This window comes from Ambystoma mexicanum, chromosome 4p, assembly GCF_040938575.1.
Source record: "Ambystoma mexicanum isolate Mex_15411 chromosome 4p, UKY_AmexF1_1, whole genome shotgun sequence".
Lineage (NCBI taxonomy): Eukaryota > Metazoa > Chordata > Amphibia > Caudata > Ambystomatidae > Ambystoma > Ambystoma mexicanum.
Window position 1 is genome coordinate 602032786 of NC_090927.1, and position 19856 is coordinate 602052641.

The 19856-nt window shown below is 42.6% G+C and overlaps 1 protein-coding gene across 1 annotated transcript in view; it reads right to left on the reverse strand.

Annotated features, from left to right (window-relative positions):
• Positions 1–19856, reverse strand: part of COL21A1 (collagen type XXI alpha 1 chain) — a 1372657-nt gene that overhangs the window by 434573 nt on the left and 918228 nt on the right. Inside the window, exon 16 of the mRNA XM_069606149.1 lies at positions 12760–12813. Within this exon, the coding sequence (XP_069462250.1) occupies positions 12760–12813 (54 nt within the window). The remainder of the gene's footprint in view (positions 1–12759; positions 12814–19856) is intronic.

Consider the following 19856-nt stretch of genomic DNA (forward strand, 5'->3'; position numbering starts at 1 on the left):
CCTTTATTTAAAGAAAAAGGGTTGGATGAAGGCCTCTCTGCCCCTATCCTAAAGAGAGTTTCCCTACCTAGGAAAATAAACTAAAGATCAGTCTGTGTCTTTTCGTCAAACTTAAGAAAACTGTCCTTGTGTCCAAAGCAAATATGACTCTCACACTAGAAAAATGTAAGAATCAAAAAGTCTAAGGAATTGTCTCTGATCTAGGTTTAGCCAAAAAGTGTTCAAATGTAAAACAAATATATAAATCCAACAAAAATGGTTTCTTCCAAGGACACATTCTTGGATCCAGAGGATGGTTCCCTTCCCCTGGATTGTTTCAGAAAGGATAGCAAAAGTGTATTTTCCAAACAATGGACCTCATTTCCAGTTTGCCGGTATCCTGGTGGAAAATTCGCCAGGATACCAGCAAATTTTCCTACCGTTTCCGCCGCCTGATGTCCTGGCAATACCGGGAAATTACAGGTGACAGAAAGGGTGGTAAATCTCCTTTCGATGGAGTCCCATAGAACTCCATGAGGGGATTTGCCAGTAGGATTTGCACCAGCAATACCAGTGCCGAAAATACCAGCTGTTTATTGCCGGTGGGGGTGTGAGTTACCTCCAGCTCTTGGCTGCAGGTGAGTCAGGTTACCCCCACCGGCATACTTGTACTCTGCCATTCCGGTAAAGTGCCGGTATATGTAAATACTGACACTTTATTACCAGACAGGCAGCGCCATAATGAGGCCCAATCTTCTCATTAGGATGGTCGGAATGTTTCAAAAATGATGGTGAAAATGTATTTTCCAAACAATGTCCTCTTTCATACACTCCAAAGATGGCAAAAATGTCTCTTTCACACAATATATATGCAAGGATGGCACAAGTGTCTCTTTTACATAACTAGGTTCTAAGTATAACTTCCTTGTATAATCTCCTGCCATTAATCCTTAAGCAGATTCTTTAGATTCCCTGGTATACTCTCCTGCCAGGTACCTATTCACAATGTCCTTCTCTTTCATTTACTTCACAAGCATTACCTGGTGTACTGCCCTATCAAGAATCCCCCCTCAGTCTATAGATCCCCTGGTATACTCTCCTGCCAGTTATCTTTTCCCCAAAGGCTCAATGCCTGATATACTTCTTTTACCAGGTCTTCTTTCAACTCAGTGCTTGATATACTTCTGTTACCATGACATCTTTCAATGTTCTCTTAGTCCTTCAGTATAGCACAGTTGTACTCCTGCACTGTCTATACTTCATTGTTTTTAGATATTACTTGTTCCACCTTTCCCCGTATTGACATTTCAACTTATATCTTTTAACTTTTCAATCAATGTTTATTTGCTTGTGGTAATGCTTGTTCCAACTTTCCCCATATTGGCTTTTCAAATATGGAGACTTGTACAAATTATGACTCCCAACGTCTTCATTAACATTTATCTGCTTGTAATAACATTTGCTCCAACTTTCCCCATCTTGGCCTTTCATGCATGAGGATTTGTGCAAATTCCATCCCTCTACTTTACTTGGTCGGTATTCAAAATGAGTTCTCAATTGTTCATGTGCCTTCTGGGATGCCTCAGGGTTCCCACTATCACTGGGCTGACTCAAAGGTGTTTCACAGCATTTCCAACCTTTGGCATACTGCTGTGGCAAAGTCCTCACTCGGGAATGGCATCTCCAGCTTTGCAGACCCACTTTCAGCTTTCCTACTGGCTCCACTTTCACTTGCCAGTGTAGCTGTTCCTGTTCGGTACGAATGCGTGCTTGACAGCTCTGCTGTTGGTTCTGCCGGTTCTTTAATGACTCTTCTCTGGTGCCTGCAATGCTCAACTGCGTCTCCCTCCAATCCGTTAAGAAATGCTGACAAGCGGCAGCTTGAAAGCATTGGCTTTCAACTGCCTGATCCTTTCCCGGTTGCCTGCCTTCTCCTGCGGTCCTGATTTCTGCTTCGCCCGCTCTGTCTGTCTTCTCTCCGACACCTGATTGAAAGTGCAAGCCTTTTTCAAATGTCCCACGCAGCTGATCTTCCTTGAAACAACTAATCTGCATGTTTGACTTAGAGTTTCTGTCAATCCATAATACCTCCTTCTTCCCCTTCTTCGTCTCAGTACTTGAGGGGTTATGAGAGTTGGAGTATCTAACATTCATAAAACTTCTCATGTGATTTTGCTTGGGATTTTTATTTGGGACACACCCTGATCCACAATCTGACCCAGATCATCATCCACTACCAACAGGACTGATTCAGTTCCCGGCCGGGCTGGAATCCGGATTGGAAGGGGTCGAGGCACCCAGAATCCTGGAGAAAGGAACAAAGAAGAGGTGTAACCACAGCTTCCCACAATTTCATAGGGAAAGTGCGGAGAGAAAAAGGACAGAAATTCAAAAGTGGGAGGAGTCCAGATAGGGTTTTTTCATGAGAGAAAGGATGAGAGTGTGCTTAAAAGAACTAGGAATGTGAGCGGACTCAAAAGAGGCATTAACCGCAGCCATGAGAGGGTACAAAATGCTAGGACATATGTCCTTGAGAATGCTGAGCGGAATATGATCGGCGAGGGAGTATGATTAAAGAGCAAGCACCGCCTAGATCACAGTCGACACCGAAAAGACTGGAAAAGAAGACCAGCCAGGAGAAGGCAGGCTCAGGGCAGCAGGGGCCACCAATGGTGAACGGGGAACGGCAGAGGCACCGATTCTTTGACAAATAGGGACAGTTTTGTCATCAAAAAAGGAGGACAGCGAATCACAAAGCTTTTGTGAGGGAGCCACCCTGTTAGTAGTCTGAGTAGGGATGATGGACACAGGTATCCATTCTGGGAAGATAAGGGCCACTCCCCCACCTGTCTTCTTAGGCCTCGGGTCAGAAAGGATAAAAATGAAGCGTGCTAGTAGGGGAAATGGAAACATGCAGTAATAAAGAGTCCATTTTAACAGTATGCTGAAGGAGAAGAGAGAGAACAAACTACCTTAAACAACACCTTAGAGAATGCTGAGCGGTATAGGATAGCCAAGATGCGAAAAACAACACTTAGCTTGCGTGATGGCTGTCTGATAGGAAGCAGCAGCCTGATGGAGAACAAGGGGAGACTGGGTGCAGTAAGACGTGCAGCACTTATGTCAGGCTTGCCTGTGGACCAGGTAAAGTTTAGCCAACTCGGCTGAGAACCAAGGTTCAGATGGACAAAGACAAGGTCTACAAACTTTGAGAGGCACCAAGGAGTCTGCGACGGTGGACAGCGTAGAAGCGAAAGACTGAACATCACACTAGACTTCCACTGGCAGATGCTGCATAATAGCCAAGGCAATGTCACACTGTTTAATCTTACCCCAGTGCCTTTTAGGGGGGACAGTAATACCGGAGGGCAGGGACTGGTGAAAGAATTCACCAAAAAGGGGATGAAGATGTGGTCAGACCACAAGACAGGTAAGTGATTAAAAGAAGAGGCCAAAAGAGAAGGAGAAAAAATAAGATCTGGAGTGTTTCTCAGCTGGTGGGTAGGACCAACCACTAGCTGGGTAAGGCCCAGCTCTCTGGGAGCGGTGATAAGGTGATCCGCCTGAATATCGATGGGGTCATTAGGGTGAAGATTAAAATCCCCCAATACAAACAAAACCCAAAACTGGAGTTTGAGATCAGTCAGAAGATCCTATATATCAGTTTAAAAAAGAGGATCAAGTCCAGGAGGGTGATAAATCAATACAAATGAAGAGTGCTAGTAGGGGAAATGGAGACATGCAGTAATAAAGCTTCCAAGTTAATAGTATGCTGAAGGGGCAAAACCGAGCAAATCAGATCAACACAGTGAATCATAGCAATCCTGCCTCCTACCATGGGGGATGCCTATCCATATTGAGCAATAGCCAAAACGTAATCAATGTAATCATCCCTCCATGTCTCCCACAGACAATAGGGTCATCAGGAGCTTGGAGGAAGTGAGGAGGCAAGTTAGACATGGCAAAATCAGACTTCAGGCAGATGATCAGCAGAAACACAGGAATTGAGTGAGTAGTGTGAATAGAGTCCTGTGACAAATAAACAGCTGGGTGTAGGATATATGCATCAATAAAGAAAGCAATAAGGCAAGCAGTTATAAGAGCAGACCTAAGACCAATAACAAGCATACCCCCAGATGTGAGTTATGAGAGGGAGGGGAGAAAATGTCAACTATGCAAACACAAAGCAGATCTGTCAGGCTGCCCGGCATGAAACACGGAGATCCCAAAAGTCAAATACAGCTCTGTTTACATATACAGTGTTGCTGCAATAAAGTTTAGAATCGGATTTTTGGCTGAACTCTAAAGAGATCCATCCTTTTAATAATTTTGTAAAACTAGCAAAGTGCTTTGAATGTAAAATTACTTTCCTTTTGCTAAAGAGCCTAGTCTATAATAGAATATAATCATTATATTCCTAAATTAGGATCCTACAGTGGAAATCTTAAAAACTAGACATGTTTTTTTATGATGTATATTAATACTTTTTAAAACACATGAAGCCTGAATCGCAAAACATTTTGACACCCAAGTGACCCGGAAGCACAACCCCTTTAACTGTGCTGTAAAAGTTGTGCTGCATTCATGAAGGGCATCACAAGCATGGCCCTCTTCCTGCTCCCAACTGTGAGGCTAAGAACCTCAGGGTCATCTTCAACTCCACATCCTCCTTTTCTCCTCACATCTACCAACTGCACCTCCTCAGAGGTATTCTTCCTTTCCTCTCCTTTCCCAGAAGCTCACTGTCTCTAGAGCTCTGGTTCTCTCTAGGCTGCACTACTGCAACAACCTCTTTCTAAATATAACAGCCTCTACTCTCCACCCTCTGCAACTCATCCAGAACAGGGCTGCAAGGCTTGTCCTTGGCCTCAAGCCCAGGGATCATATCTCTCCAGCACTGAAATCTCTGCATTGGCTCCCAGTGGCTGCAAGGAGTATGTTCAAGACCTTATGCATTGTCCACAAGGCCTTCTGGGCCTTCAATAGCTCCAACTCTCTCTTCGTAAATACCTTCCTATTCAAGCTTTTCACTCCTCCACCTTCAACTCCCTCAGGGTCAGTCGTTGGTGGTAGATCTCTATCTTCGGCTGGGGCCTCCCTCTGGAACAGCCTCCCTGCCTCTCTGAAACTTGAGGCGAACCATCTCTGGTTCCAGAAATACCTCAAGACCGTCCTGTTTGCTTCTGCCTTCTCTCCCCCCCCCTGCTGATTTCCTGTCTGATACTGCACCTGGCTACCCTCTGATTTTGGGCCCAGGTCCCTACCTACCCAGTTGGACACCCGCACTGCCTCCCGGAAACCCTTGTACTTGGGTCTGTATCTGTAACTCTACAGTCCCCCTACCTGCACTTTTGGTCACCTGCTGTCTGCACTTACCCTTGCACCTGCCTCCTGCTGGCCACACTTCGTGTTATTGTTTTGATCCCATGTAGAGCACTGCCCCGTCCCCTTTCCACTGGAACATTTCCCCACCCGCTCCCCTGCACTAGCGCAATTTCAATGTCACTTGGCCTAGTAAGATTGTTGTCTCTATCCTCCCTCTGTTCCCCCTTCTTTGCCTCGTCACACCTTGAAACACTTGTGTATAGGCGCATTACAAATGCCATATCATATCATATATGACTGATTCAGAGATTCAAGTGCATTTTCCCCTAGAGCGGCACTGCGCAATCCATGGGGTAGAAGAGGATATGTACAGACATTTGCATGTGAATACCATATTTACAACAGAAGGCACATTTCAATTTCAGAAACCAAAAAAGTGATAGGTGGAAGGTTTTTTAATTAATCTCAACCACTGGAATTGCTCTGGGCAACCTTCCACACCGCTGTATTTTAGACCGTCTTTGCCATTGCAAAAGGGATCCAGCCATATGCAAATCAGTCAGCGTCTGCCACTGATCACATTTTTGGTTACATTTCAATTCCAGGATGATGCAAGCATTTCATGTGCCTTTTTGGAACAGGAGAAGGGGGATGCACATTGCAAAAAAAGATCATTTCTCACTGCTATGAGCATTCTCAATTCATGAGAACAGTAGTATAAACTGCGACTGTCCTGGATGCATGTCTACCCTTTTGCATTGATGGAAATGCCTCTTCAATTGTTTTCCTTTCACCAGGATAGTATTTCCATGTGTTGACATTGTGAAATGTGAAACCTAACCCCACGCGGGTTCAGGTATCACTCTTCTGCTCAAAACCAATTCCTGCAATGCTGTCAGACAGAACATTATTTGTGCTGGCATCTGGTCACTAGGAAACGTATTGGCAAACATTGTGAACAAGAGAACTGTGCACTTCATAGAATTAAGAGCCACATACTGTACTGTGTGGTGCAAATTAAGAGCACAGTGGTAAATTGAAATATCTCTCAAATTGGGAGTACATTGCGACAGCTGTCATTTTCCTTATGTCAACTGAATGTATTATTTATTTTATATTTGTTTTATGTGTCTCTGATCTCTCCTCAAATTGACAAGACGTTCAAACAATGACGCAAAAAATAAGTGGAACATATGACCTTGTAATTTCTATTATCACCGAACAGGTGCACTATTGCTCTGTGCACTTCATCTTCATGGGGGTACTACAAGAAAAAATGTAATTTAGCATAAAAAATGTTATCATCTTTAGCACATCGGCCGCATTTGATTTGGTTGACCATAATGTTCTTTGCAAGCATCTGTTCACAGCAGCCCAGTTTTCACTGGAAGCAACGGCTTGGATGCAGTGCTTTGTCAACAATAGGTCGATGAGGGTATTTTCACCCTCGGCCTCAGCAGACCCAACACCAATTACATGCGGAGTACTCAAGGATCTTGCGTATCTCCCGGCATGTACAATGTATTAACTAAGCCTCTGTTCGATGACTTTGACCATCTGGGTGTCACCTACACTAACTATGCAGATGACACCCAGATCCTCATACCCCTGACATGGGATTATGATACGGACCTGGCTATAGTCAATAAAATCGATCTCATCATTCAGGCCTGGATGGCATCCCATGGCCTCTGCCTGAATGATGAGAAAACTGAGCTCTTGCTTCTTGGCGCGCCTGCTAGTCTTAATAAACCCAGCACCCATATCAGATCATTCAACATCGACGGCATTGATATTAAAGTGTCAAAGGAGGTAAAAACTCTGGGATTTTATCTGGATTGAGCTGTGAACCTATGCAAGCAAGTCAATGCTACAGCCCCTGCAAAAGCATATACTTGTAAATTGATTCACGTTTGTAAATCATTCTTATTTACAGATAGTTGCTAGATTATTGCAATGCACTCTACCTAGGTGCTAGCAATTACATTATCAATAAACTTCAAATACTACAGAACAATGCTCTCAGAACTGCACTAAATTTCCCCAAAATCCAGCATATTTATGAGATTAGATGGAAGAATAAATGGCTCTCTGTAAAGGACAGGAGACAGTTTAAACCGTTTCCCTCACTCATAAATGCCTGAACAATTTTTCCCCTAAATACTTGATGGAGAAAATGGTGAAAAAGACACTGACATGCCCTACTAGGACCATACATTCATTCTGCTTGAATGTCCCTAGATTTAAACTGAAAAAAGCTGATGGTAGCAGCTTTCCTGTCATGGTGGCCCAGCTTTGGAATTCCCTGCCCACTACCTTGAGAGCTGATCAGTCCTTCATTAGCTTCAGGAAAAGCACCAAAAGCTAGCTCTTTGCCAAGGACTCTTGACTGACTCTCACCACTGGCCAGATTACGACAGAGCCCATGCCAACACCTGATTGGCGTGACCACCACCTGCCAGAAAACTACAACACTTGCAATTTCTGCATACTTTTGTAATTTGGCCTGTTTCCATCCACTGTAAAAGCACAATTCTTTTGCTGTAAATAATGTATAATGTATTATGGAAATATTGTACAATGTCTTGTAACCATCATACTATGTACCTAACCCTATATGTAACATGCAAGGTGAAAAGCTAACTTGTAACACGCCTAGATACCTCTGGGTTTGGAGTGCTATACAAATAAATAAACAAAGTTTATGTAATAAGAATACATTATATGCACTAGTTCTGGATGCCTCATTTCTTGTGAAGCAGGTCCAAACCACAAAGCACCTACCACTCACATGGGCGTTTTTCAAAAACAAAACTTTGCAACTTATTTGTTGTTGTTTAGTCTAATCCTTTTTCTTTTGCTACCAGATTTAGGAATATGAAAAAGAACCAGCCTTGTTATTTTTGGAACGTGGATAACGTTCTATCAAATATAAAACTAAAGACAGAAGCCTATAAAATATCTCTGCGATGAACATCTGAATGTACTGCTGAAAATAAACAGTAAATCGATATATAATATGAATCTGTGACAAAATGACTACTGCTCTGCAGGAGTAAAAGAATGAGTAGGGGCTAAGATGCTTACTCCACACTCAGATTTTTACAAACCTACACTTATCCCAGTCATAAAGGCAAAACGTGCACCGCCAAGTGTCACAGATGCTCTCAAGAACACACCAACTCTAGATGATAGTTCAAGGGTTTTCATTGGTTTTGTACTCGGGGGGATCTCTAAGGGCAATCCCTTTCTATCTCGTCTATAGACAGGTGTTCCCACCCTAACACAGGCGTAGCTCAACCCCAGGATGTTCGCTACTATCTACAATCCTGTTTAGCTATGTGTGGAGTTACCATCTGATAACAGTGAAAAAGCCCTCCCTTTTTTATTTACATTATAAAATGATGTGGCTAATTCCACCTAATTCCACCTCGAAAGAGTGGTGGGCTAACCAGACTCTGCTTTAATTAAACTCAATGCCAAAAACATAGGGTACACCTGTTACCTGCTGCATCAGTATCCTGATCAGCAGTCCCTGTTCTCCAGTGGGACAGAGCAGGTTCAGAGGTCACAGGTGGCTTATTTGACATCTGCTTCGACTGCAAAGTTGCAATTAAGTCTGCTCCTTTATTCCAAAACCATAATAACTATGTTTAATTATTGTCTGGTCGCAGGATAATCAGAATGAATAATAATAATGAAGGCAAGAAGGAGAGGTAGACCCCACTTGCATAGTAAAAGGCCACAGGGGATTGGATGAAAGAAATCCCGATGTAAGGGGTCTAATCCATATCCTTGAGACAAGTGGCCCATGATGTCATAAACAACAAGAAGGAGGAACCCTTCTTTGAGCCCACCCTGTTCTCTGACTGACCAAACTCGACCCCTTGCACAGCCTTCAGCTTCAAAGGCTCCCTGTGGTGCCACTCTCTAGTATGATGCAGACCTTCCATATGGAAGTGCCTATTTGAAGCCAGGCTACCAGGAGATATTCTGATGTATGCAAATAGGCCAGGCAGAGACATATTATCCATTCTCCCAGAGAGTCAACAAAGGCAGATATCATGTTCTTTGCCGCATTCACTGGCAAGATGCCTGAAATTCACATAGCTTCTTGATCTTATTGCCCTTAAAACGTGCATTTATGGCTGGATGGGATTACACCAGGATAATTCTGAGCCCAAATAACCGGACAAACTCAAGAAGATGGCAAGCTGCTGTTCTATTAACAATTATCTAAAACAGGAAGGCTACAACGAACATCAACAGACATACGCTCAGTCTCTCAGTGATTTTCACAAAAAACATAATTATCTACCTCTTTATGCATCAGAGTGACGCCATACTACATGGCAATAGTGAAAAACGTATCAAGGGTTGGCATTTGTTAAGGGACACACCTAGATATACAATCATATCGGAGCTAGGGTTGTTATTGGCTGTCCCATATCAAGTGGGCAACTTATGCCTACCTCTTCATACGTGTCATTTTAGGACAAATCAGTTAAACTGTGTTTCATTGGTTTCTCAGCCTATAAGGTCATTCATTATATGGTCTAAATCAATTGGTTGGTAAACTTGTGCCATGTCTGGAACATTTGGTTCGATTAGCAACACATAAGCCAAGACCCAGGTGCAAGAAGATAGGACATGAGACTGCCCTACCACCCAATCAGCCCAACATCTCTCATCACCCATGCTTTCTGCCGTTAAATTCTCTTTGTACTTTGGCCTTGCAGTGTATTATCGTCCTGGGATTGTGTCATAGTGATGGCATTCGCTATTGTATCTGAACTCCAATTTCAAACTCTATTTCTATCCTTGACTCACGTGACAAGAGACCATGCTTTCATTCTGCAGCTTTTCACGTTTAAATAATTTGAAGCATTCAAAAGCTTCATTCTGCAGCTTTTGAATGCTTCAAATTATTTAAACGTGACAATATTTCCTGTGTTTTTGTGCGCCTTAACGTGAAAGGATTCATTCACCGCACACTCGTTCTTCTTCAGTGTAGAAAGCTGACCTTGACTTCTTACTTCTTGACTTCAGGCCAGACAGGTTCTCTACGCAACTCCACTAGCCTGCTATTCATTCATTCTCAATGATTCTTTGGCTTAATATTTCATGATACCAGTGTCCAGTTTCTACACAATGGCAGCTTTGCCAGCATTCTATTCACTACTTATACCTAGCCTATATGATGCCTTGATCTATCTTGCATTTCAGCATCTGTACATTCATTAAACCTCTGATTTCTACAGCACTTTTTACTGTGTAATCTTCTTCTCTTCCATTTTAAGGTTCACTTGTCTTCACTTTGTCATTTCTCCTCTAGGATCCATACATCGCCTTCATTCAGTATCTCAGGACAGTGTGCACACTTTCTTATGATGTCATCATTGCATCTTCTTAGCTCTTTTTCATATTCATATTCCTTCAGGGAGTTCCTCCTGGAGGTTATCATAAACTCGAGGGTACATTCGATATTGTCGTCTTAATGGATACCGTCTTCCATATGCTTGCTGTGTTATTGGTACAGTAGCTGAGGTTAGACTGGGCATGGTCTCATGACCCCAATACAGGGGACGTAGGGGGGTAGGATCTCCTGCGGATGTGTCCTTCTGCTCCTCTACATTCTCACAGCTGGTCTGAACTCACAGGACTGACACTGCTATGGCTTAAATAATGATGTGAACTATCAGTCACTATAACAGAACCTGGTCATAGCTTATATTTCCAGATGATTATCCTGCCACCAGGTGGTCGTTTATCATCATGATTATGGTTTTAGATCAGAGGTGCAGATTTAAATGCAACCTCTGCCTGCAGTGACTTTGCTGTCAGCTGCAGCTGTCAAACGGGGCACGTGTGATCTCTGAACCTGCTTTGTGCCCCTGGAAAAGAGGCACTGCAGATCAGGGAGACTGATGCAGCAGGGCAAGGGTTTTCACTATGCATTTCGTATGACGTTTAATGAAAGGGGGTCTGGTCAGGAGACCGCCGTTTCTGAAACGGATGACCTGCATTCATTTAATTACTAATAGACATCAAAAAAGCTAGGGCTTTTACATCCTTCCCAGATGTCAATCATTCACAGAATCATCTTGAGATTGTTTGCAAGTAATGAGATTTGCCCATTTAGGACCATAAATGTGGGTGAATGAAATTGTACATCGCTTATTTCACCAAAAGCGTAATTTTGAAAAGGACGGATGTAGATAAAAGTGTGGAAAAGGCTTTCAGCACTTACACCCACATCTGCCCCATTCTGGTGATCGTGCCCAGAACTTCCCACACTGAAACTCTGAGACAGATACATTTCTATAGATGTCCCCATGCCAGAAAACGGATCCCCATTAACGAGCTTCATATACGCAGCATCTGCCCTCTTTTCATGTATACGTAAAAAGCAGGCACACTACATTGAAATCAATGGTATAATGATGTCTACAATGACCTCCAAAAAGCTGCAATTTCAGATCCCCACTGACCGCATGAGATCAGTCTTGAATCACTGCATGTTGCACTGCAAGCCCCTGACACCTGTGTGATTGCTGGGTTATCATGCCTTTCAACACACCCTGTGGTGAATCATCAGAATAGGGTGAGGGGGCCTAAAAGCACATGTGCAAAATTGGTTGGTTGCCTCACCAAGAATTTCCAGGCCCATAAGAAAGAAGTCCTACGTGGTTAATGATGGGGAACATTGAATATTAAGCTTTACAATCATCTGCAGTGTGCCATCTAAGTGAATTTTACTGCAGTAGCCACAACATTATCATTGCATGGTAGGACATGTTTATTGTAGGAAGCCCCTCTGTCAATCAAAAGGGATGTTGGAATGGGGCACTGACCACAGAGAGGAAGGAAGTGATAACACTACTGGTGGGTGTGGGGTAGAAACTCTGACCCAATATGGATTCACATTTCATATATGAGTGAGGAAACAGGATTGAGCTTTAAAACTGGGTGAAAAGGAGAGGAAGTAACAACCTGTGGTGGAAAACGGGGAGCCAATTAAACAATTGCAAAGGGACTTTAAATAAAGGGATTAATAAGCTAGTAGACTTACATGGTGTACACTGTGAATTACATCCTTTCTGGGCCCTCAGTTTCCTGGAAGCTTAGTCGGGCGTTATAGGTGTACAGAACATCACCGCAACGTAGTGGGGAAATGCCAGGATCCCACTGCAAGCATCTTTGTTCAGATATCAATCTAAGGTTTTGCTTTCATGTGTAAGCGTTGATACTGCAGATACCGTTCTGCCTCAGGCCGTGAAAGAGTTGCCCTGAGAAGCAATTTTACAAATATCTCCACATTTACCTTAAAACAAATGCAGCTTTTGCCATGTGAATCTTTCCTCCAAATTCCAAAGGCATTTCATAATTTGAAAGGAATCATGTAAAAGTGTGTTCATTATTATTAAAAATGAAACATGCATTTACAGTAAATACCTTTAAACCAGGGTTTCCAGGTAGACCATCTTTTCCATCATTGCCTGGATCACCCTACATTGAAGAGATGTTAAGTAATGCTTACCCAAACATATACATGTATGCAATACAAACATTACGTTTTTATGTCTTGCTATATAACATGACTCTTGTCCTGTGAATGATCTCTTGATGCTTTGGGTCTTTAAAGCAAAAATAAGTTGGGTTATGGGTAGCCTAGTAAGAGCAGAGCAGATGTTGCTAATGCATCAGGTTTGGGATGCATGCTGAGTGTCAGGGACGTCATTTCACCAAAATGCAAGGGGTAGCGGAAGTGACATCACACAATCCTTGACCTCTGCTGACATTACAGGAAGTGATGTCATCTGACCCCACCACAAAGTGACATCACAGGAAGCGATGGAACACAACCTTTCACCCCTTGACAAAACAGGAAGTGGCATCACATAGCATTGTTTCTAAGTACACTATGGAAAATATGATTACGGTATCACTGCAAAGTGATATATATTGCATACAAGCATTGATTACCATATGCATCATTAATATTAGTGGATCGAGGCCCATATTACCAAATTACTGTGAATGCAAGCAGACGTCCAAGGCCAAACGATAATGATGTGTTATTATATAGCACTTCGCTTAAGCGCTTCATATTGAACCTATATGCATACAATATCACCCAACCTGTGTTGGACTCATTTATCAACCTCAGCAGGAAGAAAGGCTGAGTTGACCTTGCCGGGAGTCAACCTGCGGATCACACACACATTGCAGCCGAGAGCACTTTACCCACTGAACTATTTTACTGGTATGGTATGGTGAGATGGCAATAGTTTGTGATTTGGCAGGTGCAGCTAATGTTTGATATGGGTGACCCATGCTGTAAAATATGGACGTCAGATGGAGGTTAATCTATTATGGCGTGGCTTGTCTGTTGGTTAGGGTAGAAGGTTAAGATTAGAAATCATTCATAAAGAAGAGTTGCAAACTTTTCCAAACACAGCATGAGTCACTGACGTTACCAGTCACCCGTGTTGGATCAGTGTTTATGTCAATACCACGCATCTCTTCATTGCACTGTAACATGACGTAATGCATACCTGTGCCTATGAATGTTGCACCTATTATGACATGAATCAGAGTGTGGGATAGTTAGCACTATAAGGCATATCATGAGGAGGTGCACAACAGGAATCCTTGCAGAGCTACACATAGCTTTTTCAAGGGGGTGGCATAATAGAAAATCACGCCTGAGCACTAAGCAGTGAATGTAGCAGAGATACTCTATGAGTCGGCGTGCTCTTATTGTACTATTGTTGGGGATGAGGTGGTAAATCCCACCCTCCCTCACCATTCCTACCATGTCTAAACTCCATATAAGCTAAGGGGGGAGTGGCCCCACCCTCACAGTACCTGATCACATGATATAACTGTTGTAATGCAGCTTAAAGGGGCATTCATATTGACAGTGCTATACAAGGATGTCATGTGGAATGATTAGTTCAGGAGCATGTGTTTAGTCATAGTGATGTATGTTTACTTTTAGAGAGATTCTATTTTATTCAGTTGGTAGGACCTTTAGGTAGTCCAAGCTGTGTGTGGGCAGCTGGGGCTCATTCATGTTATTATCTTAAATAAATACTTAACTTTCATCGTGTCACCGTGGGTATGTTGCGGCTTAACAGCAACATAGAAATCTGCCTGTAACACTTAACCCACAGCAAACAAATGAGCGCCATTTTGTATTTGAGCAGGTGCCATCATCTAACTAGGCCACGAAAATCAACCCTCTGCGAAATCCAGGTCTCCCCATGCCCAGCACTTCACACAGCACCGAGAGCCCAACCCCCACCAGGGGGTTCCCACGGAGGTCCAATCATTTATTGTTGCAATTGTCCTGCATCACTTCCCCAGATTGTGTTCACTGCAGAACGTGAGATCATAGCCAGCCTTTAACACAAGTGCCCAACCATCTCCACTAAAGTGCCCTTCCAACCCCCACCCAACAGGCCAAGTCTCACCAGTCCTCGACCCCTCACCCTCTTTCATGCTGATAACCATCAGACCCCCTCAAATTGACCATTCCAGGACACCCACCAAAGGGCTAATCCCGGCCAGCAGCATATCCTCCCAATAGAAACACACGTCTACCTATAGCAGGAGAGTTCTAAGCAAAGGGGATGACAGAGCAACCATCTGGAGTGGGCACCTGGGTGCCAGAATAAAGGTATCAAAGAGGACCGCAAACAGAAGGGTCGGAATGCCAGTATATTAACCCATCTTCTCTTTACACCCCCTTCTATGAAAGAATGTGAATGATAGCCATTATTCTTATAATTGTTTGTTTGTATTGCATAGCTTAGATTGAGAGGAATGCATCACTTTCACCCTGACCTTCACACCACGGAGATGACCCCAGCTGACCGACATGTGCCAGGTGGAACTGAGAGCAACGACCAATTAGCATCATGCATCCTTTACAGTATCAACTACCCCATAGGTCCCCCACAAACCCAATGCCAGAGTCTGCACTGTATGTGTAAACGTCATCAATGATGCTGTGTGCCTTTTTAATTTGCTGCCTGTGTATTGTTTGACAGAACGCTCTTGGGCAGCAGAGTTCTTTGCTTGCTAATTTTATTTTATCTAAAATGTGTTCATCTTTGCAACTTATCTCCTGACCTTATTCCCCAGCGGGGTGTATCCATTACTTTGATATATTGGATATTGCATGCTTTAAAGAGGGCAGCCTTCACTATATTAAGGCATATCTGTCAGCTGAAGAGCTTCAAAGCGTGGACCCGATGCCTGCGGAAGTGGTGACTATCGATGTTCTAAGAGTGTTATGACTTGAAACATGATTGGAATTATGTGTACCAGACTGCGGATTAGTGTGGCTGTGGAAGTGGACATGCTTAGATTTGCCATTGTTTGCCGACATGTAAGTGTGGTGTGTAAGCATTTTTGTTGGAAGTTGCTGATCTTGGGAAATGCCACTGTCCAACTGCTGTTGTGGGTGGACTATAAGTTATCATTGCCTGTGAATGAGCGAGTGTGAACTGAAGCAGTTGTGGCATGAGTACAGCATTTGCTGGTTGTCCGCAGAAGGGTGAGATATTGTTGTCCTTGACAGATGTATTTGAAGCTCCTGTAGGTGCAGGATTCAGAGGTGGAATACATTCACTGCAAGCAGGGAGAGGGCAAAGGTTTGTTCTCTCTTCATGTTTTCCTGGGTGTATTTGATTTGAGTAGTTTGGATTAGGCGCAAGGAAGGAATGAATGGTATAGGTGGTTGAGTACTTGTGGTGAGTGAGTACTTGGCTACCATGTCATGTATTCATTTAGTCTTTAATTTATTTACAGATGTTTTATTATTCAACATAAGAGAGGTTGCACCAGGGATTATGATCCAGAGATGCATGGGTGCTATGTGCAGAGTTACAGCCCCTTGAGTGCTACCAAGTGCAATGGTTTGGCTTGGTATCGACATATGAGTTAGTTTTGGTCTCCAGATACAACGTCCCAATTCGTGTTTAATGGATCTGTTTTATTTATGCTAAGCCAGTACAAAGAAATGGAGGCTTCTGTGCCAGCAGTCTCTGTGTTATGATATATATGGGATTATATATCATATTTATCATATCTCATTAGGGAAACACTGAGATTCAACAGTGGATCTTTAAATATCTCCTTTGTGAATTATGCAGGAGCGTTTGGCACCATAGACCGAACAATATTATGGGACCAACTTGATAGATGGGGTCTAGATGAATCGATATTGCATTTAATGAAGGAATAATATTCAGATACCACTTGTTCCTTTCTTAGCAAGTATTAGGATGTCTTGCTCCACCTCATCTTCCTTAACCAATACTGTAACCACACAGCCTACTTCCGGGGGACACAAAATCCCACAAGCTACCTTGCAAGCGAGAAAAGAGGCTGTTGATCCATATCTTTCAGAGACAACATTACTCTGTATATACTGCAACACACCACTCTGCAGGGCGGAGAAATTGTGAACTGCTTTTGAAGCTGTAATCAAGGTGCATGAGAAACATTGCCCCTACCTTAGATATAACACATGCCAACATATTCCCCTGTCCACCTGCTCCTCCATATTACTACTTGGCACCTCTTCGCACATTTCCCTCCCCAACTTACTTTCTGACTTCTCTGGCAAAAAAACAATACAAAAATAAAACAACTAAAAAAAGGTTCCTTTAGGAACCACCTTTCACAGTTACAAAATAATCTTATAGACTCCATCTACTTTACATTTCCCAGTAAAGTAAATAGACTCAGTAAGATTTTCCAACATTTCCATTAGAATTTTGTTTTATGCTAATAGTAATAATGTAAGTCTATCCCCAATTCCAGGAGATGGAACGGGGAATAACAGCCCAGCAGCACAAATTATTGGCCCATGCAGCTAGGGTGGATAACAAGGGCTCTGGATCATTATCCCCCGTTCCATTCACTGCTTTGGGGGATGAAGGCCATTAGCACCCTAGGTTGCCAAAGCGGTAACTGGGAGTGCTAAAAAAAAGGATTTTCCTTCCTAAAGTGGGGCACACGCGGCATCCAGCTGTAGGAAGGAAAATCCTTTTCCAAGATGGCCACTATGAAAAGGGAAGGCACAGCACCATACGTAGCCCATCTTCCCCTTCCATGGCTCCCTGCTGGAGGCAAAAAGGCAAAAAGAAGGAGTGAATGCACCACCACTGAAATAAAGTAAGTAAGGGTGTGGGGGCTGAAAAGAAAAATGGGACGGAGGGTGGGGAGGAAGATGGCGGCAGGGACAGTCGGTCATCAGGTGGCTTGAAACGTGGGCTTGTACCAGCGTATTTCGTTTTTTGGAATGTGTGAACATGTAAGTGCCTAAAATAATGAGATAATATTGGTATCTGGGCAATGGGCCTGGCCCTCAGCAAGGAGAAATGTGTACTGTAATTTACTTATTGGAGCATGAGGCATGGGCATAGTTGTAGCTTTGAATGGGAAAAAATATTTTGCTTGCGTTTACGGTCTGCAGTGATGGACTAGAGAACATCAAATGGCACTGACCATTGGTTACATTACTAGGGTATAGTGGACACTGAGCTAGGATGCAGAGTAGGTGCAGTGAATAATAGGGGTGGTTTGGCTGGTGTCATGGCGGAACATTATGCCGTAGGCAATTGCACAATGAATTACATCCTCAGCATGCGCTGCTGATAACGGCAGACGTAAGTATGTGTTTCATAAAATATGTTTCTTAAAGGAAGTTTATAGTTCTTTCATATATATGAAACAAGAAAGTTTTTTTTAATTATTAAAAAAATCAAAAAATATAATAAATGTCTCCTAAAAATATACATATCAGCATCAAATGTTATACCATTACCAGTCACATGACATAAATGTCTATCATAGTTCAAATCAACTTCAAAATATACAAATCCTATAATTTAACTCTCACAACAAATCAATTGGTTCTGCTGAACAAGTGCTTCTTCAAGTTTAAATAAATACCTAGCCAATGCTAAGATAAGTTTGGTACTTTCCCCTCTCATCGCTCTAAACCAGAACGATTCACGTGCTATTTCTGAGGCAACAGGGCAACTTTCGCCCAAAAGTAATTTTCTTAGGGGCTCAAAGTTAGAACAGTACACAACCAGATGTTTCATAGACTCTTTTTGATCATGTGATAGGCAAAAACGACAATAATGACTACTCAGCTCTGCCTTACGCAGATTGTAATGTGCACATTCCAAGGTCGGTAGTTGGTTTTATTTAAATGTCATATAAATGTTTCAAACATTAGGACACAGGCATTTCAAAATGTAACCTGGACGAAAACTCCTTTCTGTATCAAAGAAGGCATGGTCACTGTATGTTTTATATCTGGTATTCATTTCAATGGTCCGGATCCAATCTAAGCCAAATAACTTTCTCTTGACATTTGGAAGACCTAACATCAGGTCCTCAGGGGACGCATTTATACCCACAAGCAGCTGCTGCATTTGATTAGAAAATGTCGTTATAGATCTAACATTTCTCTTATGTAGAAGATCATTCAACTCTTGATACAATGAAACAATTAATTTTTAACTGGCGCTAGCATTCTAGCATACATTGATAGTTTACGCCATGTGGCTCTTGCTGATAAGGAAATTAGGCTAAGTTTGTGCCGAATATCAAATTAAGCACGGCCAGCGCCAGACCCAACGTTTTTTTCCACAGCTGCCCCTGCAGCCCATCCAATGCATCGTCCATGTTCACTAGGCATAAGTCCAGGCAGCAAAGTAAAATTGGTTCTACTTTAAGCAAGTAAAAATGTATCAATGGTTTTAAGGAAAATGTACAGTATTTGTGAAGGATGATTCTCATTTGTGAGTGTAACGGAGGAGATGTGTCTTTCAGCCCCTTTCTCCAATTTTTTAATGAATTTGATACTGTAAGATGGTAGCCCAAATAGCACATTGCTGTTACCTTTGAAATTTTTGACTCATCTAAAGTCCATTGATGTAATTGAGTTAGCCTAAAGTTGGCGAAGACCATACTATTGGATTTTTTGGAATTTGATTGGAGATTGTGCTCAGATGCAAACTTTTGAAAAGCATTTAGTTTTCATTGCTGGCCTGACAGTGTTCGATCAAATAGAATGATGTTATCTGCAAAGCAGAGCCAGTTTAAATGCACAGAGCCCAACCTTGCAGCAAACATTCCTACCTCTACCCACAGATGATCTATGCCAGCTATATAGAGATTAAAGCGAGTTGCCGCAAGGTTGCAACCCTGCTTCACCCCCATCAAAGCTGGAATTGGCCCTGTAACCACGCCCTCCCGATTCACTCTAACTTGAAAAGATGTATTAGTGTGAAGAAGGGCAATTAATTGTACTAGACGTCTTGAAAACCCCATTTTAAGCATTTTGGCCCATAGTAAATTTCTTATCACAGCATCAAATGCGCACAAAAGATCTAAAGCGGCCACATATATAGGGCCGGTAACTGTACTATTAGTAGGAGTCAACAAGTGTACAAGTACTACTGCGTTCAGGGAAGTATTAATAACTTATATACAGTGATGTAACATCATGAAACATTTTG